The 26887-nt window shown below is 36.7% G+C and overlaps 2 protein-coding genes across 7 annotated transcripts; both read left to right on the plus strand.

The window, feature by feature from the left end:
• The first annotated feature begins 22058 nt into the window (after positions 1–22058).
• On the plus strand, positions 22059–24631 carry LOC148167457 (M-phase inducer phosphatase-like). The gene is made up of 3 exons (XM_088048025.1): positions 22059–22255; positions 22654–23688; positions 23744–24631. The coding sequence occupies exons 1-3, from the start codon at positions 22203–22205 to the stop codon at positions 24000–24002; spliced, it is 1347 nt and encodes a 448-aa protein (XP_087904151.1). The 5' UTR covers positions 22059–22202; the 3' UTR covers positions 24003–24631.
• A 454-nt stretch (positions 24632–25085) lies between these two features.
• On the plus strand, positions 25086–26123 carry LOC148167458 (protein D3-like). Of its 6 annotated transcripts, none has more exons than XM_088047244.1 (5): positions 25086–25193; positions 25355–25422; positions 25470–25593; positions 25651–25864; positions 25914–26123. In XM_088047244.1, the coding sequence occupies exons 2-5, from the start codon at positions 25363–25365 to the stop codon at positions 26050–26052; spliced, it is 537 nt and encodes a 178-aa protein (XP_087903370.1). In that variant the 5' UTR covers positions 25086–25193; positions 25355–25362; the 3' UTR covers positions 26053–26123. The 6 variants fall into 6 exon arrangements, with proteins under 6 accessions (XP_087903370.1, XP_087903369.1, XP_087903365.1 ...); XM_088047243.1 differs by having other exon boundaries at positions 25088–25193; positions 25299–25422; XM_088047239.1 differs by having other exon boundaries at positions 25097–25208; positions 25274–25422.
• The last annotated feature ends 764 nt before the right edge of the window (positions 26124–26887 follow it).

The raw sequence follows: 26887 nt of genomic DNA on the forward strand, positions 1-26887 counted from the left end.
CCTGTAATATTTATTATCATCTTACAAGAACAAATTTAAAACATCTTGGCAAAATTAAACTGTCTTGAGATAAAACCAGTCAATTGATTAAAACGGTTTTTCCCATCTCAGTTCCTGCACTCTTCCACACCTTTTGAATCATTAATATGCACATATACAATACAACCCTTTTTCATTATGGACGGCTCTATCTCTTTTTCATCTGCAAATATTTTTTGTTTTTCTCCTTGTATTCTTCATGAAAGTATGATAATCATCTCATCTGGTTCGGTTGCAGAAGGTACTTCCAAGCCGTTATTTAGAAATGTTAATTTGGAACATAATATGGTGAAAAAATTTATTTGCATACAAACATGGTAACGACGTTTTGTATATTTTAATAATTTATGACATTAATAAAACTTCTAATTTAGGAATTGAATTTCGCCAACGGGGTTGATGAAATGTATAATATACTGAATTTTTCTCGTAAACATTTTATGGCTTGAATGCTTATATTTCGAATCGACGATTGAAAGGATATAAAACAGATGTGTTTGAACGATAACCATAAGTGGTATAAAGACCACACGTGAATTGTAATTTTTTTTCCAAACGGAAAAATAATCTTCTAAATTATTTATTTAAACACAGAAAAGATGTGTTCATTATTTTTTAGAATCCGTCGAAAGCAGAGTAGTTAAATGAAATTAATCTCTCTCAGCAAAGGGCCGCGTTTCCCAGTGTGATATATATTTCAATTTTAGCCCAGAAGTAATCTCTTCGTTTCCGTCCAAAATGTTTTATGCATAAGCAATGGTGTGATTTGATTAATCGAAATTTGAAACAAGGAGGAATTAAGCTTTCGTTGAGCACATTAATATTAAAATGAAAAAGAGGGAACGGCCACACCACCACCCACACTTTCTGTTGGATCAATTGGCGCGGTTTCTTGCGATTTCTCAAAGAGTTCATTCAACAAAAGCTTCAGTTATAAAAGGGCTTTAACCTCTATACTGGTCATGGAGATTTGGAAGTGATTTAAATTAGGAAAGAGCGCGTGCCAAACGGCACAACAAAGCGTTTGATTAACGCTGTTGCACATATGCCACTGCACCCCAAACTTCTTAAGAGAAAGCTGCACCGGGGTGTCTTAGGGTAAGAAACGGCAAATCGCCAAATCACAGCTGCTAAGGGTTTATTATACGTCACATCTGCTCGCCAAGATCATACCAATCACCTACAGAACCTAAATAATGTATTTACATAATTATTGCCTTTAAAATCAGAGAAAACAACGGTTATTAACCAACGCAAATCGAAATGAATTATTACCGTCATTATCCTTGCATCCCCGAAAGAATAAAACACCGCGATAATGAGAGAAGCTAATTCACATTATCCTTTATCATCGCTATCATTAAATTTATTAATGGGTTTGTTTATTGTGCGAAGTGAGAGAAAAGAAGGGTATCAATCTTAGGTTATTAATTCACATGACTTGACGCAGAAAGAAAGGGGAATACCCTTTTGAAAGAAGCGTGTGGGTTTCAGGAATTTGCAAAAAGAATAAAACTTCGTTTCGAAATTAACAGGATTTGTCAACAAAATATCGACAGATTTATTTTGTAGAGGGTTCCAATTATGCAAGGAGGGTAAAAGTTACCGCCGGAAGATTTCCGTTATGCCCTTTGTCACCCCAAGATATGTAACAAATCTTAATATGGTTAGAGGGGTGTGAGGATTTTCAATATCCTCAATCACGCACCGAATTCAAAATATTTCAACAACGGAAAACGAAAGTAAAAAAAATAAGCGATGAAAGAAAAACTGTTGCAACTAATGATGATAAAGATTTATAATAATAACTCTGACCCAGTTGGGAAAGGAAATAACCGCCGAGACAGTTGATTGGTTTATCTAAACATGAAATTGGCAATCAATATGGATCATTGTGGGATTATCAAAATCAGAAGGATCATTGACAACGCAATCTTTGTTTACTAATAAAGAAGACGTCAAAAGATACCAAAATGTGTTTATTTAGCAGTAAAAGCACCCGTAAGGTATATTGTGTGGAATATTCGTGGTTTCACAGGTTCCTAAGCTATACGCAGGTGCACCGCCTACCTGGACTATTTATTGAAAGCTTTTCACCCACTAATCCTATTCATGCACACGTGACATATTGTATCGTTAACTGTTTGCTATTTCCAACCTCAAATATTTACCCCTAAAAATGACTCTTTTTTGTCATAACCGTTATTGATACAAGCACGACGTCGGTGTCGCTACTCTGACCATATGTCGATGAGGGCGTCGGCGTCGGGCGGGACCAAAACGTTAACTAATTAATTCTTCGAATCTTTAGCTTTGGCTTTAAGTATTTACTTTCTTTTTTTAAATATGGATTTTTGATTGAATAATTAATAGCACGTGTCCACTTCCTAGTTCGTTAACGGCTGCTCGAAGGGTTTGCTGATCCGTACGAAGTGGCACCTGGTTTGGCTCGCGCGAGGAACAGGGTGGATATCAACGGCCGATAAGGGCGCGCACCCTACCGTATACACAACGCCCTTCTCCCCTCAGTCCAAACTACGCATTTTGAAAATACTAACCACACTAAATTGACAAAAAGGAAACTTGTCCCGAATCGCAAAATTAGGATCAAACGACTTCCTGCTTCACAATTCTAATTCTTTTAGAAATTTTACTGCCCCCACTTTAAAATTTTGGTGTCGTTCACGTGGGCAGGTTTCGTCTCGTATGAATCTAATACATAATACCGTCTGGGGTTCATTTTAAGTAATATTCGTAGTTGAATTAAACGAAGTGGTGCACGCGTCCTGAAAAGAACGGAAGGAAGAGCAAGAAGGGCTCGTCTATATAATTATGCACGTGTTTGTGTGATTCAAAGCATGACGGACGTTTTTTAGCAACTTCCTTAAGTCTGCTAAGGTGAATTGAGAATCGTGTTACCATATACATTTATTACTGATCCACCTTCATCGCGTGCTCTACAATAAGGTTAAGGGTGAGGAGAACGTGCTACTAACCACCTAAAAGATGCACATGAATAGAAATTTCAAGTACAGACGAAAGGCAAACTGCAAGCTGGTGTAATTTTGCACCCCCTCATCTAAAATCAATATTCCGTTTAGGTTTAGAGCATTGGCCTTAGCTGTTGGGAGTCCCCCATGTGTGCCATATGTGAATGCACCCGCCAGCATGTGTGTAATACACTACAGTCACCCCATAAGGGCGCGTCTGTGAATAAACACGTGGATTTCATATCTATCGAACGTTTACTAACGCTTAATAAACCAGCGGGTATTTTTTTATCAAATTTTAAGAACGAACTACCATCAAAAAAATCTGTGCAGTTTTTTGCAGGTGGCACCCCCCAGTCCACAGGATGTCTTGTCCACCACATGCTCCGACTTATAACCTCTGAGTAGTTCAGTGGGTTTTTTCGGGGGACTGCAATTTGCAAGAATTCATATTGCATGAAGCTGTTTGAAATTATAATAACTTGACCTAACGTATGCCATGTAAATTCTACTTAAGATTGTATCGTCTTTGCTTATTAATCGCCCCAAGATTCGTTGGTGAAGGAAACGAGAAAATAGACCAATTGTTAACAACGTACAGGTTACAATATAACATCCGCCGGAACTTTGCTGCCATGCGTATTCTTCAAGGACACACCCTTAGTTTAGATTTATTTTTACTGATTGCACAACTTGCACATGGTTTTGGAAAGGGCGTTATCACAGTCACCCTTAAAATAAATGTTGTTTTCAAGAAAACACACCGTGGGTGTCACTAAGCTTCCACAAGCCGCATCCGGCTCCTCGTTAGGGGATGTGCGGATGACAAAAAACGTATGTGACAACCGTACAGAATTTCGGTCGGAAAAAATTAACGTTTTAACTGTGCGTTATTCTAAAGTATGTAATAATAATAATAAAATAACGTTTCTGGGAGTCACAAACATGTGTTAATAGGGGAACCATAACATATGTTAAAAAGTTATCAAATCAAGCGTAATAAAATATACATGCACGTAATTTAATTGCGTGAGCTTTGTTTGCGGTATTTTATTAAATTCATGTTAATATTGATTGTTTTAAACAAATTTAATTAACAATATAAAAATGCACACGTGGTAGAAAATTCCCTGGTATTCCCAACGTTATTTAAATAAATTCTACAGCAAAACTAACACAACGTTCGGGATATCTTGTTTGCACAAATTTTTCTCTGTCAAATTCGCTACCAATGTTATAAATCACTTAAGTAACATTACGGTAAATGTTTCTGTATTATTTTCAAATTCAAATTAGGACAATATTTGATGAGCTCATCGCTTAGCTCACCAAAAATAATAACTACCTAGAATTAACAAGAGATGACATTTGACGTGTCAATAACATTTACTTATGCAATTAAAAAACCACTTTAACAAACTAAAAGATCAATGAACACGAATTCTTTCAGTTCATTCATAGATTCGTAGAACTTCCGCTTTAGGAACCCCAAATCGACTGGGGGTGTTAAAAATCTGGGAGTCTTGTTGAAAGACACAAAAACTGTGAAAAGATAATTGATGATTGCGAACGTACAAGTAAATAAATTATCTCTAGGAGTCAATGCAATGTTTGTTATGTATATACCTACAATCGAAAAAATTTGTAGGATAGTCGCCAGAAAATCCGTTAAACATCAAAATGGTTTGTTAAACCAAGACACAACGCTATCAGCGAGATTATTAATGTAAACAACAACCCGGAATACCCGATGGTCCAAATTAAAATGGCGGTCTTTTAAAAGTGATCTCTTCTATTTGTGGGGTCGAAAATATTTGCCGCCACTTCGAAATTCCTTGAAAAACTTTTATTGTGGTATTGCTATCCGGCGCCATTCCCATTCATATGCTTCCTTCACAAATTCATCCAAAGGAAATTAAAAGAGCCTGTAGAATTGGCGCTCAATGAAGTGAAGGGCTTTAAGGCTGGGAATCCAACAGTTTCTACAACTACCTGTATTTAAAGTCCTGTTATGTTTACTTGAAAAAAAAAAGTCTGAAATTGGAGATAAACCTGACAGATACCGACGTCAACTTGAAGAAGCGGCTTTGTAATTTTCAGAGTTCTGAGCAATAACAATCAATTCAATAGATACACAATGATGTTTTCGCCACATCGACAAATTTGAGTAAAGAAAAATGTGGCGGGAAAGTCAAGAGATCTCAATAAAGATAAGCAAAAATATATGGCCGATAACTTGTGAATGTACGTTCTTTGCTCTTGGCTCACCAAAAATTCATTCACCCAATCAAAATGTAAATAAGCGTACTCTTTATCATTTACTATCAACAAGCGATTTAGCTACAAATTTTTGAACTTTACCTTTCTCACAGATTTTATTGAGTTCAGGTTTACTGTGTCGATTAAATAGGTATTATGTCACATTGAATTAATATCTTATATGAACGGCGGAAAACCCATCAAGAAAGAAAAAAATTGTAATACTAATAATACAATGTCTAATATTATTCGTGCAGAAGATACCACTTAAAAACATAATAAATTGAATATTTCTACAGGAAACTGTTATCGACGTATTATCATAAATGTGTTCAGACTTGAGTATCTATCTTTCAAATATATCATGTGTGGTTAAATTTTTCTTTCAGAGTTGGCGGACGTTTGAAACCCACGTAACATTATAGTATGCATACCAATTGACGTCGTTTGTTTCCGTTAATTTATTACAATAATTTCTCAGCATATCTCAATAATTTCTCCCCGGCTGCTGTGCCAGATCTATTAATAATGAATTATATACCTGCAAGTACGGAAAAGATACTGCATGTAGAAGTACTGCTCGTGGAACTACATCGAGCTATGGTTTCACTTTCGTTGGCGAATCTGTGCCTTGAATTCGTGACCAAGATATTTTCCTACTGAGCCAATTTATTAGGATCATAAACGGCTCGTTTCTTATTAGCGTACAGCAACAATATCTGTACTAATCGTAAATCAACTGGATAACAATACCATTAAGATCACTCGGAAGTGGTGATGTTAAAATTTTTGATCTTTATTGACTTAGAAGCGAGTTTTTTATTTGTTTTCGGAATAAGTGACGAGTTTACTATGATGATGACATTGACCATTATTTCCCGCCAAAACATTCGGCATTCCCGCAGGTAATCGCGAGTTTCGGACCAGTGGCGTACCTAGAAAAAACATCCAGGTAAAATTAGGATCGTTAGAACAAATAGAATAGAGATGGTCCATTGAATAAGTAATCGTCGATCACTTACAGTGGTACTAATCCTCGGTCACTTTACACGTGGTGGGAAGCATTTACATGATTGATGACATTCCGGTGCCGATAGATTCACTATTGAAGGAACTGGTGTCATTGGTAGAAATGAAGGTAAAATGGGTCTTGTCTACGCCTATGTGTTTTTATACCATGGACCGGTGAAGCAGGTTTACATACAGGCTAACGACCTGAACATAGATTCCCGCGTTTGTCGGTTAGAGGAACTACGTTAAGAAAAGAGGGAGATACAAAGTGTATAAAAAGTGATGAACTATCAAATCAATTTCATTGATAGAAGAGCCAATTGTACCTAGAGCAAGAATTTTGTCACACCTCCGCGCAAACACGCTCAAGTACCACTATCAAAAGCCGACGTACTCAACCAAAATCAAGATTCATCGAACACGATATTAATTTGAAAAATAATTAAAAAAAAAGCAGGTGAACACTAAGAGATAAATAGTCGGTGTTTTGATCATTCAAGTTGTGATTTTTTTTAATAAAATCTCACCTGCTCCAATCTGGCACCTGTCGCTATTTTTTACATAATCAGCCAATAAATGGATAGTTTTATTTTTTTTATAAATTTTTTTGTTCCCGAAATAATAAATTATTTCAAGCGGTCGTTACTGACATCTTTCGCTTAGAAAAACCTGTCGACTTATGAACACAATATATACTATTAAGTGCCACTAAACATTTTCAATTCAAACTTGCATTGTTGGAAAAGCATTAAATTACTTCTTTAATGGCCATGCGGTGAGCAAAGTACAAATTTGTAATGAAGGACTTTACGTTTTGCGATTTTTTTGCGTTCCTTGCATCCTAAGTTTCAATAATATCCCAAAAAAATAATTATAAATACGTTTGTTTGCTATGTGCGTGTTAAAATAAATTTCTATCCAGATGTTATGGCTCATAATTAAAATTTTTCTGAATGGGACGAAGTTTACATTCCAGAGACAATTTGGCAATTGGTCCAGATTTCTTAATACAAATGGTAATGTGGGCTCGTGGTGGTCGCAACAGACGGTAAGCGTTTTCGCGCGCTTTTACATCAACTGTGGGAAATGATAAGGAATAATTAATAATCTAAGTCGGAATGTCGGTAGTCGGTACACTTCACATAATGGCAATTGGTAAGAAGTATAAATGAATGGTTATTAAATTCAATCGGATGTAAGATGACCTTTGTTATGAAACGATAAATTCCTGAAGTTATAAGACTAAATTTATGTTAATCTTAACATATGACGAGCTCTCTTTTGTAATTGCTACCTTGCGAGCACTAGTGATGACCCTATTAATGGCTCCTGATGTAAAATTGGTTACATAATCGTATTGGTCGCGGTCTTTATCTGCTTTAGAGTTTACCTGTTGTCCTTGGTGTCGAATATTTTTCTCACCGTAAATTCATTGAAATTAATTATTTGTTTATGGGATTTTTTAAGACAATTATTGACGTTTGCGTCATTTTTATTATTCCGTTCATCCCCCTCGGACAACCTATTCCAAAGATTTGTCGCAACTAAAAAAGTTGAAAATCTGCATGAACGTTCAAAGCAATCACACCGAAGAGCGCGAATCTCTTCTCTGATTATAACCACTTGCTCCACACACACAGTGTTTGCTCTTGCTTGCAACCAGATGTGAACTCCAACGGTCCCACATTTTTTCGCGAAACATCTGCAACTTCGTGAGATGAGCTTTAATTAGAGACATCCCGGCGCTACATCGCCATTAACCATGTCGTAGTCAATCCATGAGAGCAAAAACAGGTGGAAGTTTAAAAAGAACGACTAGTACCAATCGCAAATATCAGTACCGATAGTGAAAAGCCTTCTGGTAAATTTCATAACTACTTCACTGGGTAGTTTCACTTTGCAGTCCTTTTAGGAGTCCCGGCGGATGCCTCAAATTAGTTTGACTCTTGATTTATACTTATTCTTGGAATGGCCCCGTGACGGTAGAAGCAATAACTTCCCGTCTTTTGACGGCTTCACGTCATGTAAAAGTCAACACCTGGCTGAGTATTTACACGAAGAAGAGTAAGGTAAAGGTAATGAAAGATTTTCTAAACGCATCTATAATAAAGTCTTTGTTCCTATGGTAACGAAAATTAAAATGGAATGATCTCCCGTGGCGTACAATGAAGTTTTTGTGGTCAGTCCATCGGTATCTTGGTTTCTAGCGATGATAATGATAAGTAGTACCCTCAACCTCGTTATACTCTGAATAGTAGTACAAGAATTATGCTAAAATTGGATATTAAATGTAAAAATAAATGTTCTGAGACGGAAAGTCCTCATTATACTTCTTTGCGTAAAGAAATCTGGCGGGAAATTGAGATTAAGGTTGTTATAAATGTAAACAGCAAACCGCAGCTTTATATGCACAGTACTTGTCTTGAATAGTAATAAAATCGCAATTACCGGTCGCCTGAAATAGAAACCATGTATTAATGATAAAGCTTAATAATGTCAGTTTTTAAAAAAATAAAAGCTCCTGTGGCGCGGCGGTTTAATCTACACAGATGAAGTAAAACCGTGGGTTAAAAAAAATTGCAATTTTTTTTTATCAACATTTAAATCAGTACTCGAATAAACGTCGCATCACGTAAATGACACTTGAACTTTTAGTCTGCTTGTAAACGAAAACTTCAAAGGTTAATTCTTGGAAATTTGATTCAGTCAACAGATAGTACAACATAATCAACATAGATTTTATTCAGAATTGATGCTGAAGAATATGCATAATTCTAGCTGCTTACTTGTTCGCTCAATGTTGTTCCAAGTGGGGTCTTTTATGGCACATAAATAGATCGTAAGAAATCAAACACATGTTGGCAAATAGTACAAAAGTCATTTCAAATGTCGTCAAGTAGCAGTGTTGTTACAATAGCCAACATATCAAACGTAAAAAAAGTCAACAAAGCCATATATTACGTATTCTCGAAAAGATAATCTACATGTGAGCAAATATGAATATCAAACGAGAAATTGAAAACCCGTGTAGAGCGATTTTAGTTTGCAGGAATGGTAACGGCTGTCCTTGAAACAGCTGATTTGAAATCTTCATCTTTATTATATCAATGAAACCGACACACAACGATCTGAAATATCTAATTCAAAAGGAGCCGTTGAGATTTCATTCTGAAGCAAATAAGCAATGTAATTATTTAATCATCAACTGAAAACTCGAAAACTGTTTCCGGTATGGGAGATTGACGTCGATTTAGCTCGAAGCTGTTTTGCATTTAAAAGCAAAGCAAATCGGTTCGTATGCGCGTTCCGCGGTCTTTTCAATAGGGTTTAAATCTGGACTGCGGTACGGTTAAGATCGAAGGCCACAACACTGATTAAAGTTGAATGGTTGATTGAGGTATTGCGCAGTGATTCCAGGTCGGATCGTATAAAAGCTAGGAATAAAAACAAATTGTTTTACCACATGTTGTAATAGACGATACTAACGAGTCGTTGAGATAGTTGTGCTGTATCTCTATCTTCCAGCATCAAGTCTCAGAAGAAATAATGATGAAGCAAGAGTTAAGAGGCGTGGCAGTTAGGCCTAACCGCCACTTCGACCGATGAACTTCCCTTGACTTAAAGAGATACAAGAATATTTTTTAAATCACTTGTTATGCAGCATGTTGCTCGCCATGAAGATTCCCATTCAATGACAAGACTCCTGTTGCATCATTTGTTACATCCTTATAATTACTCAAGTTTTACTTCTCTTTTATTGCAAATATTTGTCAAGTGATTTTCAGAACTGACGCGAGTGAAGGAATGAAGCCGTGAATCGAGCAGGAAATGTCATAAAAGCTGCTGTAGGTGATGCGACGGTAATTCGTTAAAGAATTCCAAGAACAGGTTGAAGATGAAGGATACGTGAGAGTTCTATGCACAAATGGTCCACATTATCCGCCCTAAAACGCCCTTTTAGCCAAGCCGAAATTTGAAAAGCCCCACGATTTTCACATATCGTTCGGTAGCACAATTGCTTGGAATGTTTCTGCTAGAGTAACTTGTATTGTTATTGATAAACCTTTATTGAATGAATTTATTGTGGGAAGTGGATTCGCGCCAAATTGTGCATAGCGCGAATTTCACGACAAATTACTCTGCACATACCAAAGTACCAGATACAATTCAATTACAATTTTCACTTTCACTATGCATGAATGGAGTTTAGTAGCCGTACTACCATTTAAATAGTTCCCATGGTATCAAAAGTAGTTATTTGATGACGAAGGAATGTTCTCCGGAAGATTTCGAAAGTCTCATCGGATACTATCATTTATCTTCGGGTTTCAAAAGATAAAAGCTCATCTAAAATATCCATTTTACCAGGATCTGGCGGGAAATTATCCCGCCAATGCCAATATGTAACCAGAATTGGCGGGACATGACCGTGGTCGTGCTTGGGCGCTGGTCTTTCAACTCCTCTCTCTCTTGCTGATTTTATGTTAAATCTTATACACCACGTCCATAATCATTAAAAAATCCTTTCATGAACGCGGTCTTACAAAAACTAGTACACAACTCTTAAACAAGTCATTCTTCAAGTGAGCAAGTTAAGTACTAATCAAATCTACAAATACACTTTTGCATATTTTTTCCATGGTGTCACTCCGCAGTTTTTATACTTCAACTATAAATAAATATTTGAAACGGTAAATTTCAATGAACTGTGAAGGCAGCAGAATAATTCATCAACCCGGCTTAAAAAAAAAAACTAGAAATCTCTTGTAAAGGACCCCTTTGTTTTATCATCTTAGTGTTGTCTGTAGATATTTTTTACGTGGTTCCTAAATGTATTCCAGGTCCATTTTTTTTGTTCTTGTAACCGTTTAATAACCGGGTCGACCGATTTTTTTTCACGAGTACGTTACCTGTCAGCGTCAAGTTTCTCGAACGGGCCGTTACTACATAAAGACACATAATAAGCATTAGCATTCAAATTTAAATTTAGAGTGACTTGTTCAGAACTAGAACTATACCAACAACGTTCTAGTTTTCTGACGGAATGAGAATTGAGCGCTTCGCATCCACACCACAATAAAAATCATGGAACAGGTCTTTGTCATGCAAACACTCCTACAAGTCCATTGTGAAATTTCGTGAGCAGGTTCTTCAAAATCCCGCGCATTTTTCGAAAATACCTTCACAGTCTGATCCTGTAGCGAGTGTGACTGAACTGTAATCAGCTGTTAGAATGGTAGGGTACTGATCTGGTACCGGCCGCTTCCCAGATCAGCTGTTCACAGTCTGAAAGACACCGAAGCGTTCTTAGAATGGGTCCAATTGGAATTTTAACCTGACTCTACCTGATGGCTGTAATCAGCTGACAAAAGCTGCCCCCCAAGAGGCCTTGCAATTTTTAAATTGGTCAACAAATAATAAAACCTGAAAATGTATAGGTACTGCATCAAAGAATTTTTTTTAATAAAATACATCCTTTTATTGACAGTAAAATGTTATTAGCACCATCTGTTGTACCAATTTTATGGCGTCCATGTACAGTACAAAGATTGATATAAAATTGTACAAGCTCAAGCGTCTTAATAAATTGTTGTCAATGCGATATGTCGATGTTAATCTCTCGTGCTCACCAGATGTTGATACATCGTATCAAAATATGAATATTCACTCGTAGCCATTGAGATTAATACTGCATTTATCCCATCTACAATACTAAACTGTCGATACTCATTAAACTCTGTTATTAAAGAAAATCATGGTCGCCCCATCTTCATTGTGATTGGAGATGATTTACTAAAAAACCCATGACTAGAGACTATTGTTGTTTACTACCTCTGAGGGCTGAGAACCTTGTAGAATATATTCGTACCACCACCCGCATCGCCGACATTTTTAAATGCCTGGGAACTTTAGTCAGCTGACTGGACACTAACAACATCGTGGCGGGAAGACACAGTTAGGTTTTTGACCCAGTCTCGAATCTTTGTCTGACGCCTTCGAAAAAAGGTTTGTTTGGTCATGTATTATGTTTATGTACAAGCCAAACAGACCGCTTTTTAGAGGGAACGAAATTTGAAGAAATCTGACAATACTGGAAATCCACTTTTTGATAGATATGAAGCACTGCGGTCTAAAAGGATAATACATATTTAATTAATATTATTCGCTCATATTTGCGAAGGAAAGAAACATTTAAATCAAGTACAGATCCCGGAATTTCTCCAGATTTCATGAGAACCAAACAACTCGTTTTATAGTAAAATCAATTTTATCTTATTAACAAACGTTATTGATAAGTAAACTCTTTTAACAGCTGTTTGATAATATCTATTTTTGCGTTATCGAATGAATAAACATCCTTAATATTTTTTGAGTGAACTCTTGATTGATTATTTTTAATGCGAATATTTGTATAAACCCACAAATCTGTTGCCGTGGTTTGAAAAACGTTGGATTTAAGTTTTTAAAACAGATCAAATAACGTAGTCACCATACGACTTGCAGGAAGCATACGGAGAGCACGATGTAATCTTATCCCATTACGAAAAACAAAATATTCGCTATCCTATTGCAGGAAATCGAACCCGTTTATGTTTTAATGAACCAGAAGTCCTAATTATGCTCCTGAAGCAGACTTACATGTTGCAAATTGGTCTATACATAGAACCGTGGTGTAACGAATAATTCCACACGAAAGAAACAAAGATGTAGTTTACCTGAAACTCTCATAAAGGCTAACGTTTCGCGTCCATAAAACACCAAAGAGTTGAAACGGCCCGCCATTATTCACACAATTTGAAAGTATAAAATTTTATGGTATGAGTCTCTTTGTATCAAATCTCGCTTTTGTTGTTCGGGAAATAAAATGTAGGGAATTCCATTAATAAAACACGTCTAAAATGGCGCTAAAGCAGGTAGGATATGGTTTTGTCTCGATATGAATTTGACATGCAAGACAAGAACCAGGATTCCATAATAAATGTGTTGTTCGGGCAGGTGGGTGTTGGTGTTGGGCAAAAATCCTCTACCTTTAAAGGCAAGTGCATTTTACCTTTTCAGGCTATTGAACAAGTGCTAGTCTAGCCTTAAAAATGTCTTTGTGGTGTTCCAACTATACATAACCGAAGTGAGGCGTCACAAAACGCGCTAAAATACGTGGATTTCCAAATCAGCACGTATTTCTTCACGGATTTTTTCGGGATCACCCCCAAAACGACATGACCCAGAAAAATTCGCCAAAAAACTTATTTTTTTTTTATTGATCAATAAATAAAGTTTAACAATACAATTCCATTTTTATAAGACTGTCACGAAAGCTCGCTCCAAGTTTAACGATTGAGTGAAGTTAAGAGTTGTTATGTAACGCGTGGGTTTTCGGAATTTGGAATTTGGGATCGTGCGCGGCGGTTAGAGATCGTTCATACAGGATGGCACGTAACTCACGTATGCGTTGTATGACATAAGACACAGCTTCCTTGTTAATGTTAGTTTATAAGATCGAAGTCGTCGGCGTGTGTCTTCAAAACAAGTGAACAGCGGGTGAACGCACCCACCATTGTCTTCTCTTATTGCCCTTTTACTCGCCGGATACAAGACTATCCGGTCGAGCAAGCACTTCTAAGGATAAGGTGTGTGTGCTTTGTCCACTGCGCTATTTAATCGTTATTTTTTAACGAACATCTTTTTCGTCCTAAAATTTGCGTGGATTTTTATACCGAGACGATTCGTCAGGTACAATTGTCACGTGCTTGCCAAATTCGTCGTTACAAGTGTACGACAGCAAATTACAGCAGCACGTATTCGACTGTTCCGGTACGTCCGGAATCGCTAAATAGCTTCACTTAGGAATTCAAGCCAGAGCAAATTCTTAGCTATTTCGCGCATAGTTATGAGCCGAAGTAGTTAATCAAAACCTACTTTTTCGATAACCCAAATCCTAGCTCTTTGGCCTTGTCTTATTTGCTACCAGAATACACAAATCGCGTAATTATCGCTAAACAGGATGATCCTTGGCCTTATTTTGATTAAACGCGTATTTACGTTCATGATATAATTCGGGCCGGCGACGCGGCTTCCTCTCTAATTATTCTTAATTTAGCAGCTGCAAGACCTCATTCATCTCTAGTTTAAGGCACAGTCAGATCAATTGGGCAGTTGAAAATTAATTTTTCAATATTTTTAATGTTAAGCCCTTTAGAGAGATGTGTTGTCGGTACATAATTATTCCAAAAATTTCCATCTTCTTTGAGATGGTCCTTTTGTTACCCCATTAATGAGAGAGTATTGTGCCATCTCATCAAGCCAGGTTGAAAAATGTCAAGCTTTGTTCGCCAGACTATGAAATGCAAAGGCAACAAACTTTTTTTTCCGATGCGGTAACACGCAGCGTACTACATACCAACATCCTAAAGATGTTCTCCACGGATATGGGTTTCAGACCTTTCATGGTTCACTTACCATTTCAATCATTGCATTTCCTTTGTTGTTTTAATCATAAATGCAGCCCGGTGCAAGAAAATTAGGAGTCACGCCGACGCGGACAACATCTCTTAAATTACTAGCTACAAGAACAAAGACGTACATCCTTTAACCCTCTCTATACAATTATTTATCATCAACGTTAATCCTCGGTTATCTGACATGCTATTTTAACCGGAAAAGGTCTCGTCTGCGTACAATCCAACATGATTACCATGAAGGTATTGAAATGGAATTATTGTATCTGTAATTAGAACCAATAATTACTTAGTGTAATTTAAGCGGGGTTGTGGTCATCAGAAAGCAATTAGTACTAGTGGGAAAATGTTTAACATAAAAATAATAATTTTCACTCAACAAGTGATCAACATTTGTAATGCATATTCGTATTGAGGCATTTCCGTTTAAAATTAGCGCTATAAAAATGATTGTATTTGCCATATGTTTAGCGCTTTTCCTAGTAGAAACATAGCTTGGATTTTCATGTATGCATTTGAACACTTGCTATTTATTACTAACAAATATTCCCAGAAGCGATCTCTACGTGAAATTACTCTATAATTAAAATACAAAAGTCATCTTTAAAAAATCAATGATTTCGTTAAAACTGCGTCATTCAGGAATTTGCTTCATTAAAAATTCTCAAGTTTTCTAAATTTTCCAAGTAAAGTATCTGTAACACAAGTAAACCTTATTAAATGTAAAAATTATGTTGTTGTAGTGAAATTAGATAGTTATTAATCCGTGAGAACAGTCAAGTGTCAACCGCTTAATAAATAAACTAGTGGCGTTTTATATCCGTAATAAAACGTATAAATATTTTTCTCCGCCGACTTACATAATGTTCGTAATTATCAACGTACAATGTCGTATTCAAAAGCTCTCTCAGCTTTCGCGACGAAATCGCCGGATTTCAGGTAGATCCCGAGGTGGTCCGAAGCTTAGACCAAACCGTTGACCGTTGGATAAACTTTATCACGGTTTCTATACCTTTAACTTCCTGGCTGTATGGACCAAGGAGCTTGGTCGTTCTATCTTTTATTAAGTCTCGTCTGATGTCTGGAATGCGGTTTTACCAGCACTCCGAGCCCGCTTCACCCTCAATTGAATTCATTTATATCTCACCCGTTGTCGTTGCTCTGATAAATCTCAAATAATGGACAAATTAAAAAAAAGTAATACAACATTATAAACTAGAAAACTGGACCGATTATAAGGAATCATTACCATACACCTTATAAGACTGGTGTGTTTTGAATTTTTTTTTTTAAGTTTACCCTCTCAGCACTACAGTTTTTTTTCTTTTTATATCCGCCCGCGTCTGCTAAACATACACGAATTTAAAATCAAAGGAGTGGTCTTTTATTAAGCTTGAATTAGTTGTTTATGAAATATTTCCGACAAGTTCTTGACATAATTAGTACTACGTGAAGGGTCGAGAAGAGACAGCGTTTTGGTTAGGGATGATTTTTTAACACAGATGCGGAAAAGGATACGACGTAACAATGACATAAGATTAACTTTATTACCGTTTAAGTTTTCAAGGTACATACATTCTAAACTGAAGAAGGACGTCTACATTGTACAATGAATCCTGCACGACAGAGATGGCATCAAAACATTTCAGTTCTCATACACATACACAAGGCCAGAGAAAAAAGACAAATACTCTCCCGTTGAGTAGTACTGGAAATAAGTTTTGATGAATGGTACGGTACTATATCATCAACTTTTTGGACATTTGTGTTAGAGTTCTGAAAAATTGTAAATCGCAGATTTATTCCGGTATTCCACATCGCAGTACTCCACCGCCATCTGGAGGAACCGGATGGCTAAATGGGTGACCACGATATTTATTATCAAGAGTCCGATAACATTTGCAACGATTAATCCAACTCTTATTTGTTGACTCTCAGGAAACAACATGTATTTATTTAATTTCGAATATAAAGTACTATTTTCACTTTTCCAGGAATACGTCTGTTTTAAAAAAATAGAACAGGGAGAAACTATTCCTTAAAACGCCCATCAAAAATTGCTCGTTTTTTCTAAATAACTAAATTATATTTTATTGCATTTTTTTCCAAGTAATCTCCGTACCGCTTAGAAACCGTTTTTACACGAGAATGTGAAGGAGTGTGTAAACACAATAAATCTGCATCCTGAAACGGCTAAAACTGTATTAAGACGGGTCCAACGACGGTTGTACTAAATTTAGCTTGTACTGTTATATTACTTCCACTAGTAAAATACAAGTTTGATGATAATAAACTAAACGTCATTTTGGTGGGCGTAGTCGCTTTAGTCAACGGATGTAGACGACTATGGACCAACACAAGAATAAAATTTGTCCGTTACAAGAGTCTCCTCAAGCTTACCACACACGTTCGTTCTCAGATTTAATTAAAACAATATTTACGGTGGAAATTCAAAGCAGAGACGCCCATCGCGGTTGAATAAAGCCTTTACTAAATGATCCGCACACCCACACCCTTTGGACGGCCCTTTATATTCTTGTTCGTGTCTTAAATGAATGACGGCGTGGACGTTGAGAATTTTATTGAAAGAGTCTATTGTTTTAAGTTTAAAAAAAATATTACGCTCGGAAAATTGGGGACCCCAGCAATTCGGTTTCAATTCGATTAAGGGGCTTAGCTCTAATTTATAGAGAGTTGACCCTAGCGAGAACTAAATCTCCTGCATCCCCAATCTACAGTACAAAACGTAACAGTGAGATTTAATACCGGAACTACCTGAGATAGACGGAAGTTTTGGCGACCGATAAAACGTTATATACCTGATGTGGGAATATAATGCTTGATAACGTTTGTGCACCTATATATAGGTATATAAATTATACAAGGGGATTACTTGTGATACAGCTGCTTCTTCAACGTACAAGATTCTTCCAAGGGTTCTCAGAATATATTTGACAATAGCGCACGAGCTAAAATCTATTTATACCGAAAAGAGTATCAGTTCTATGATGTAAATTTTAGATACATATTCAGCTGTGGGGCACACTAACCTTCAGGGTAATTTCTTCAAATTATTTCTTTCGTAATTACAGACTACTCCGACCACTTTTTATGGAAGGGTTGAACACCTTGACTAATGTTCAATCATTATTTATCACAAACATTTCTGACTGGCCATGATTATGAGAGCTAATTGCTGTAATATGTAATCCTATCAACTCTACGCCACAAGAATAAAAGCAAATTTGTCGCGGGAAAATTTAGAGAATTTGTATCCTAAAGGGAGGAACTATAGTGCAAGAATATCACTAAGTCTCCTGTCGGAGGATTTAGACAACCACACCAGGAGGTGAGAAATATATTTTTAGGAATTATTTGAATTTCAAAACACGTTCACATAATACTATTATTATTCAAATTTGTTTCTTTTCGTCTGCAATGTGAGGTGTAATCCCTGACGGTAAAATATTGGAGTTTATTTAAAATCCTCTCATAAACTTTAAAATTATTGACTTAAACCTGTATTAGGTGCAGAAACACGCGGATCTAATTAAACTATTAATTAATTAATCTAGAATTACTTAAATTACGAAAAATAGTCATTGTTAGTTCTAATTGCAAAAATAATAAACGTACAACTTCCACGTTCTTAGAGCAAATAGGCGACCCCACATTTTTGTGAGAACGTTTAGTATTACCTAATGTTTGCGAATGTTTATAAAACAGGAAACTCGTTTAAAAGGATTGTTTAAAACACGTGGTATTTGTCTTTGTTTTAATCGCACCGCATTCAAAATTTACTTAAATAGATATGTATTTAGCCGCTAAACAAATTAACAACGTGCTTAAGGTGAAAGCTAAACAAGCTTTATTTATTTTTTTAACATTCTTTCGGAGCGTTTCTTAGGTTTTGACGACCACATGACAAGTGCATATCGGTGGTGTTATGCAATAGCATGTTTGTTTATTATTTTTTTAAATACATGTGTTCAAACGTGCAGAGATTATTAATGCATGTAAAACACGTTAATCATGCGTTTTGCGCTGAAACAGTTATCAGAGAGTGTTGGCTGGCTCCCAACGGCGCAGGGGTAATTAAGGCAATTAATGAATTGTTCCAACGCCAACGGCCAGAGGTCACAACAGCAAAGCCAAAGGTTAGGTGATGTAAATATAAATGGACTTATTTGAAACAATACACAGAGCGTAACAAGTACAGTAGTGCATTCATGGGGGTCAAACGGCGTCATGTGTGCCACAGGGCAGATGCGGACTCGCTCCGATGCGAGCTCGCAGACCGCGACACCCCCTTCCGTTTATGACCAACAAATATCACACATGACTCTTAAATACATAATAAAACAACAGAACGTCACTTTCTCCAAGTTGTATTTTGTGTGTTGCACTTGTTAACAAATTACATTGAGTTTCTCACGCACTCACCAAGGCCATCACCGAAGAAATGCAGCAGCAAATCAGTCAGTGCTATAGAAGGAAAGTCAACAAAGTCACATTAGAATCGTAAAATGAACGAGTCCAGGAACAAACAACCACAAGAAAATAAAACGAGTGTAAAACGAGTGGAGAAAAATTATTGACAACCATGTTACTGATTCTCAAATAACAAAAAACAAAATTTTTGGGAAAGTTGACTAATACCATCGAAATTTTTTGAAAATTTTCCATGAAATCATCTAATAATAATAACTTATTTATTTACAATATATCAAGCAAATAAATGAGATTACAAGTACCCGAGTTGAAGGACGAAACCGAAATCCTCAGTTTGGGAGTTGTCCTTTTTGAAGCTGTCATTTGATTGAGTTATTGAAAAAATTGAGTTGAGATGAGGTCTCCAAGGACTCAACGATTTTTGGGCCGTCGGAGGGGAGCTATAAATGTGAAATTTGTAAGATACAACGAATATGTCGACACACAATAGGTCTGTGTTAACTGGGAACAAGACCTGATATCAGCTGCTTGAAGAAATCAGTATAGGTACAGTAATATAACCAGCTGTCTCTGTGCAACCTCAGACTGGTTAGGGGTGACGTACTCGCAAAAAATTATTTCACCCAAACTAGATAAACTACTAGCCCGCAATTAGGGTAGTAACGGTGCACCAAGAGACCTGTCGTCTTTTCACTAAAAGTGTCAAAGTTCAATAATTAAAAAATCCACCTGCTACAACAAGGAATTGTCATGAAAATAAAAAACGTGCTCGTTAATCTTAAGTTGGTGCAACAAATTGTCAAGAACAGTCAACATAACCATTTATTATTGTTGTAATGAAATTGTTATTTTAAAATGAAGCTGCAACTTGTGCAGTCTCATTATGTGATTAGCTTTGTATTATATAAAAAATACTGATGACTTCCGAGAAGTTGAAAATATATCAGGCAACTAAAAGCAACGAAATAAACGAAATATAAATTGAAATACATCAATTACAAAACTTCTTCTCTTCCAATTCAAGTTCACGGAACGGTCCATTAATCTCGTTATAAATTGTTTTGGAAAATTATGAAAACTGGAGCAAAAAGCAATTTTTATACGGTAGTTCTCTGAAGCAGATCTTGGTAAATACGGCTAATAAATATATAATAAATTAATTAGTATAGTTAGGAAGTGCATACTTGTCATTGTTTAATCAAGCTTTAGCAGCTGGTAGTATTAATGTACAAAATCTGCAGTCGTTTGCTCCGTAAATAATATTAGCCCGCTAATTTTTTTGTGACTTATGAATGGTAAATGATAATACGTTGTTTACAAATCGCATCTTCTTTAGTTTTGTCTAACTGAACTAATCTTAATCCCAAAGAAATTGAGAGCGCATGTCGTCTATTTTTTTTCACAACGCGTAAACATCATAAATAAAAGAGTTATCAATAACAATCAACTTTCTGCGATTTTGTCATGGTACTCCTACGAAAATGCCCATGACGAGGGCAGTGACCAGGATATTTTTAGGTGGTGTTATGCTCAATGAGATATTAGTCGTTACATGTTTCTTGAGATAAGAGTAGAATGTGTTGAATTTGCAGCAGTAATGTTGCAGAGAAGACAATTCTGAAATCTGATGGTGTTATCAAAGTTCAGTTATATGCACGTTTTCTGATAGGAAGAGATCAGAGAAGGATTATTCGCGTGAGAATAATGCGCTCCCTGTAAGTGACATGGGAACTGTCGCAACAATTGGATCATTGTACGAAATTCTGAGGCAACTGGCTACAGACAGGGAAATTCACTTTTGTCGGCAAATTGCCAATATTCCCACTAGTGTACCTGTTTACTTAGGTCATCCCTTCGACTTACCCCAAATAATTAGTCTCCGACGTAGAGATTTACATACTTCTCAGAGATTTCTCAACTGTAACTTTTTCAGTTACGAGTAAATTGTGGCACTATCATATTTATAATTCAGATCACCCATGTCAAATTTTAATACAAATCGCAATTTTTAAGGGTAATTTGTTAATACAAATTTTAAATGCTTAATATATATCATACCTTATTTCATCCCCTTGCGTGGGTGTGAGATTTCGAACCACATGGCTTTCCCTAATAAGTGTTCCCAGAAGTCCTTAAAGGAGGGCGGTTACTGTACACTTATCTTAAGCTTCTTGGGTCTGGAAAGGAGAATTATGATAATTAAAGGCTAAAACTAATGTTATCTTATCAGATAACAACATTGTGAAAAAATCGACTTTTGCTTAACGGCTTTTATGGTGTGGCGGCAAAATTGGTCCCATGGTTGGCACACCAACCCCATCTTTTCGTGCTTTACAATTAAAAGAATATCTACCCAAAAGAAACGAAATTGTTAGTCATATGTTTGGTTACCAAGTCAATCCTACAAGGATTAGAACCAAAAATTTACATTTCACAGTTGTTAAATGGTTGGTGACTAAGAAATTTCGGAAATTTCTTTTCTACAAGAGGCAAGAGAGAATGCACACCTACGGTGCGGTTCAGCTTTCAACATTACTTCAGGTAGTTACCAGGATAGTTTCTCAGGGTTTGAGATTTTTTTTGTTTTTCGGATATTTAAATTAAGCGCCATAATTTAAAAAAAACTTCAGTGGTGAGATGTCGCTTATTAAAAAAACGATTGTTATTATTACGAATTTTTCTGCTAGGGTGTTGAGAAAATGTCCTTATGTTTCCAAAAATGAGGAAAGATTTTTTTTAATTTCCATTTCCCATTCCCTCCCTTGATGTGGTTTTGGCGCCCTTGCCCTACCCTAGTGTAGGGTGTAACCCCCACCACCTCAAAGTGTACGTCGTGGGGGACAGCGGAGTCGTAGAATAAAGTCGACGAAGGCTACGTTCGGTCTCAAGTTTAGTTTGTGTGTTGTGAGTGGACGGATCTCGTCCTCCTTGTGTGCTAGTTTTGTGTTGGTGTAAAAACAATTTTAAGGATAACATTTCTTCGCAATATTTCGCCATGTGGGAATCAATAAGCACTGATTCTTGTGATACATGCCAATGTCCTCCCAGGTAAATTATAACTTGAAGAACAATTGAGTCCTTTGTCTCTTTACTCCCGCGCTCGATGCTGAGCTTTTCCCGCGAATCATCCCTCGGAAATCATGTGATTTCGCGGAATCAAATTAACGGTCAAAAAATCTGTAACGTTCGCTGATGTCAGTTTTATCTTTGATTTCCCGCCTGCCACTAATGACTGTTCAATCTTTAGGGATGATCAACCCTTAATTAGTAATCGATCAACAGATTTAAATCATACAAAAGCGATTCTTGTTTTGGGTGACAAAATTTAGCAAGGACACTCTAAGACATTTTGCTATCAATAACGGAGGGAAAAAACCCGCGGTTTTTGCGATTAACTGAAACACGGTCAAATCCCGCCCATCTCTGATGGTTTTCTTTGGTTTCAGGTCGATTAGGGCGCAAAGTCTCATCGCGGATAAAGAAAACATGCCTCTTAGCCCTGCGAAAAATGAGGATTTATCGTTTTACGGTAATTCAAGTCCTCTGCCACCGATTTGTTCTGGAACTTCACCTAATCATTGCAATCACAACATAATAACTCGTCGACCGCTCGAAGACCATGATCCTAATTCTCTTGATTCCGGCTACCATACAAATTATCACGGCGATGGTGGAAAATTCTCGTCGTACGCTTCACCCTCTCGGAACTCATTTGAATCTGTCGGTTCCATGGAGGATGACTTCTTCGAAGACTTCTCCGATATTGAACCGCTCGAGGACAACTTACCCCAAGGTTTTAACAAACTTATCAACGGGCCGATTGCCGTTCAAAATAGAAGAGAAAATGCTATCACCACTTCACCAAAGGATTTGGTGATTAGACCGTTGTTCCGTCGAGCGCTGTCTTTTCAACATGAAAAAGCTGCCTCTATTGTTACTAGAGAAAAATCTTGCCTATTCAAACCAGTGCCGGAGTCGCGCCCGTTCAAGCGGCCAGAGCCCCCACAGGAATTCGAAAGCCCTACAACGACCAAAAAACAAAAACTGTTTGATGGAAATCAAATTCGTTCGATTCTCTCGGGGTCCAGACCTGTCTTACAGCGGGCGGTTTCTGCGACTGAAGAAAGTATTATGTGTGCCGTTCAGAGATCTTCTGTGGAGCCAGATCTTATTGGAGATTTTAGCAAGACTTTCTGTTTGCCGCTGACTCCAGGTCGCCACCAAGATTTGAAGTCGATTACTCCAACGACTTTGGCGAAACTAATGAGGGGCGATTTTAACGGAAATGTCGCTTCTTTCAAAGTGATCGATTGCCGATATCCTTATGAATTCAACGGTGGTCATATCGAAGGTGCCATTAATATTTACACCAAGGATCAATGTATGCAACTTCTAAACGGTGTGGATGCTTCGACTCAAGAGAACAAAAGGAATATTTTGATCTTCCACTGTGAATTTTCGAGCGAACGCGGACCGACTTTGTAAGTTTTTAAAAAGCGTTTTGTTTACCCGGTTCTAATTTTTTTTATTATTCAGGTATCGGTATCTGAGAGAACAGGACCGACAACTGAACCGAGATGCGTATCCGTCTTTACACTACCCTGAAGTTTACTTGCTGGAAGGCGGTTATAAGAATTTCTTCGAGCAGTTTTCCGATTTATGCGTGCCAGTTGCCTACACAGAAATGTTACATCCTGAGCATGAAAATGAACTCCGATACTTTAGGGTTCAGTCGAAAACTTGGGATGCCGACTCCCGAAGGCGCGGTAGTCTTAAGCGGTTGGAGAGAAAGTAAATTTATTCCAGTGCCAAAATTTGTGACATAGTACAAAAATGATACGTGTGCGTGTATGGTCAAATCTGTTTTGCCAAAATGATATGTACAAACTAACATGCTATATTAGCATTTATTGGAAGACTTAGTCTTCTTACTGTATAAAACTACCTGTATATAAGAAAGTACCTACGTAGCTTGCTCCACATTCCTACAATGAGCTCTGTTTTTGCAATGCTAAACCACCAAAGTTTCTTTTTGTTAATTTTTGTCAGTCGACTTCAACGGATTTCCCGATCCATTTTTAAATTTTAATTTTATGTGCAATTTGAACAGCAATAATGATGTGATGTTGCATTCCTTTACCAGTTCATATGCTTTTTCGCTGTTTGTGCTGGTGTTTGTTTGCAGATTTTTATGTTCATTTATTAGTTAGTATATGTAGTCTAAGTGTCAGTATTGTATCATTTTGCATATCAAAATGTGTTCGATTGCAACCGATGGGACCTTTATTTAATGAAATGTGATTTGTTCACCTTCTGGACAGACTGATGCTTTCCCAACGGTTGCACTATAGATTTTAACAGTGATACTTAATCTTATAGATCTGTATATTTTTTAACTTATGAATACATTTTTGTTCTATCGAATTCTGGTTTTTTATTTAACGAGAAGTATGAAGAATTTGAATGAGCGTTCGTTACATTCATGCAAATTACTTAATTTCGATTTTTACGTTACGCTGCGACATCTAGTGATGAAAAGGCAGACTAGGGGCATTTAAGTAAAAAGTGACCTGCAAAAAAAATTTTGGCGCTCAAATCGATAATTATAAATAACAAAAAAAACATTTCACGGCAAAAATGGAACTTTTTTGGACCAACAGAATGTTATTTTGCTCAGTAATTTTTGATCTTAATAAATATTGTTATGAAAAATCGTAAAATTACGTTGATATTTTACATAATAATTGGTTAATCACAAATTAAAAACGTCCCACAAATTGGGTAATTAAAAAAAAAATAGTTGAATATACAGCGCCATGTGTGGTCGTGAACAAAAGAGAAACTAGTTAAAGCGGGTAGGTCGCTGTCATCCAGTTGAACCTAAAGTAAAGTTTGACCTACAGATGTCACTAGAAAAACAGGGTCACCCATGTTGACTTTCCGTCATAATCTGATCAGTGTGTTGTAAAATTGTATTCATAAATTGGTGAGTTTAAAGAAGGTAAAGGTTTAACATCCTGAAATTCAGACACTGGGTCAATTTTATTCACAATTTTTGCTCCTCAGCTTACCGTAAACACAAATTTTTCAGTGAAATGTTTGCACTTAGAAGACCGGTATTTTCAAGTCGTTTTTTCTCTTCTATAGCCAAGAACATGGAAAAACACTGCGTTGTACCCGATGTGGTGGATGTAGCACCCGAGGATGTGACAGAGGTAACAGTCAAAAGCTCTAATTCCGGTAATTCGATGTACCATCTTAGGTGACCTATCCTAGTGGTGCCATTGTTGACCTTGGTAACCAATTAACACCAACCCAAGTCAAAGACACACCGACTGTAAAATGGAATGCCGACAAAAATGCGTTGTACACCTTGTGCATGACTGGTAAAATTGAGGATATAATGAAAAGACAAGTCAATGGACTAATATTTTTTATTGCAGATCCTGATGCTCCCAGCCGCCAAGAGCCCAAATTCCGCGAGTGGCACCATTGGTTGGTTGGAAATATTCCTGGTGTAAATGTTGATCAGGGAGAAGTTCTTTCTGAATATGTAGGCTCAGGTCCCCCAGAAGGTACTGGACTCCATCGTTACGTTTTTTTGGTATACAAGCAGAGTGGAAAAATTAATTTCGACGAGAAACGTCTACCTAATAAGTATGATTAGCATAGAATCGATATATCAATTTTAATCGAAATTTTGTAGTTCTGGTGATGGTCGTGGTTGCTTCTCAATCAGAAAATTTGCTACTAAATACAACTTAGGACAGCCGGTTTCTGGTAACCTTTACCAAGCGCAATGGGACGACTATGTCCCTCTTTTGTATAAACAGTTGGGAGGTTAAGTATAGACTGATTGTTGTCTGTCAGATTTCTGTCGTTATCTTTGAGTTCTAATAAATTTTCTTCATACACAGTACTGACATTTTGTTTTTGACAAAAGCATTTTTTGGAGTTGCAAACAATTTCTACAAACATGAAATTGAGTACACCATGAGTTCAGACATGACATTAAGTAGCTCGTTTGCACAAATTCATTCATTGAAACTTACAAAAAGTGTTTTCTATAAATATTAACACAGACGCAGGCGCGTGGTTCATCTCGGCAAATTATGAACTTTAGACTAAACTTGCGATTTTTCATCAAGCGAGATAGGCAAAGTTTTAGAAAACAATCCATGGATGATAGTTAATCAATTTTTAACATACCAGCGTTAACATATTTGCGAATAATTTGAAAATTTTCACTTAACCACAAAACACATCACTTCGAACCTTTGACATTTCTACTCTAACTTCGCGGCGTACCTGGCCAATTAGAGTAAAGGAGGGGTATCCAAAATTGAAGTTAGGAAAAGAAAAAAATATTTTTCAAATGGGATGCCTTCGAAATGCTTTTTGAGTCAAGATTTTGGCATCAGGATTCAATTATGAAAGCAATGAAAAAATATAAACGCGTCAATTGGAATAAAAACTTGTAATGACGTGGACACCCCTGATTGAAATTCCCATTGTTTTGTTTTAGGTTTTAATGTTTGTTTTCGCTCCCTATGTCGAAAACACTATTTTAAAATATCATTTTATGATGAAAAGTTTAGTTTTAGATACAGTTACTAAATTAAAGTGACTAAACAGTCAATTTATGGGCTGAAATTAGCTCCGATGTTTTTAGTTACAACC

Source organism: Gnatocerus cornutus, chromosome 10 (genome assembly GCF_029298725.1).
Source record: "Gnatocerus cornutus isolate USDA-ARS CGAHR chromosome 10, icGnaCorn1.1, whole genome shotgun sequence".
In the NCBI taxonomy this organism is placed as follows: Eukaryota; Metazoa; Arthropoda; class Insecta; order Coleoptera; family Tenebrionidae; genus Gnatocerus; species Gnatocerus cornutus.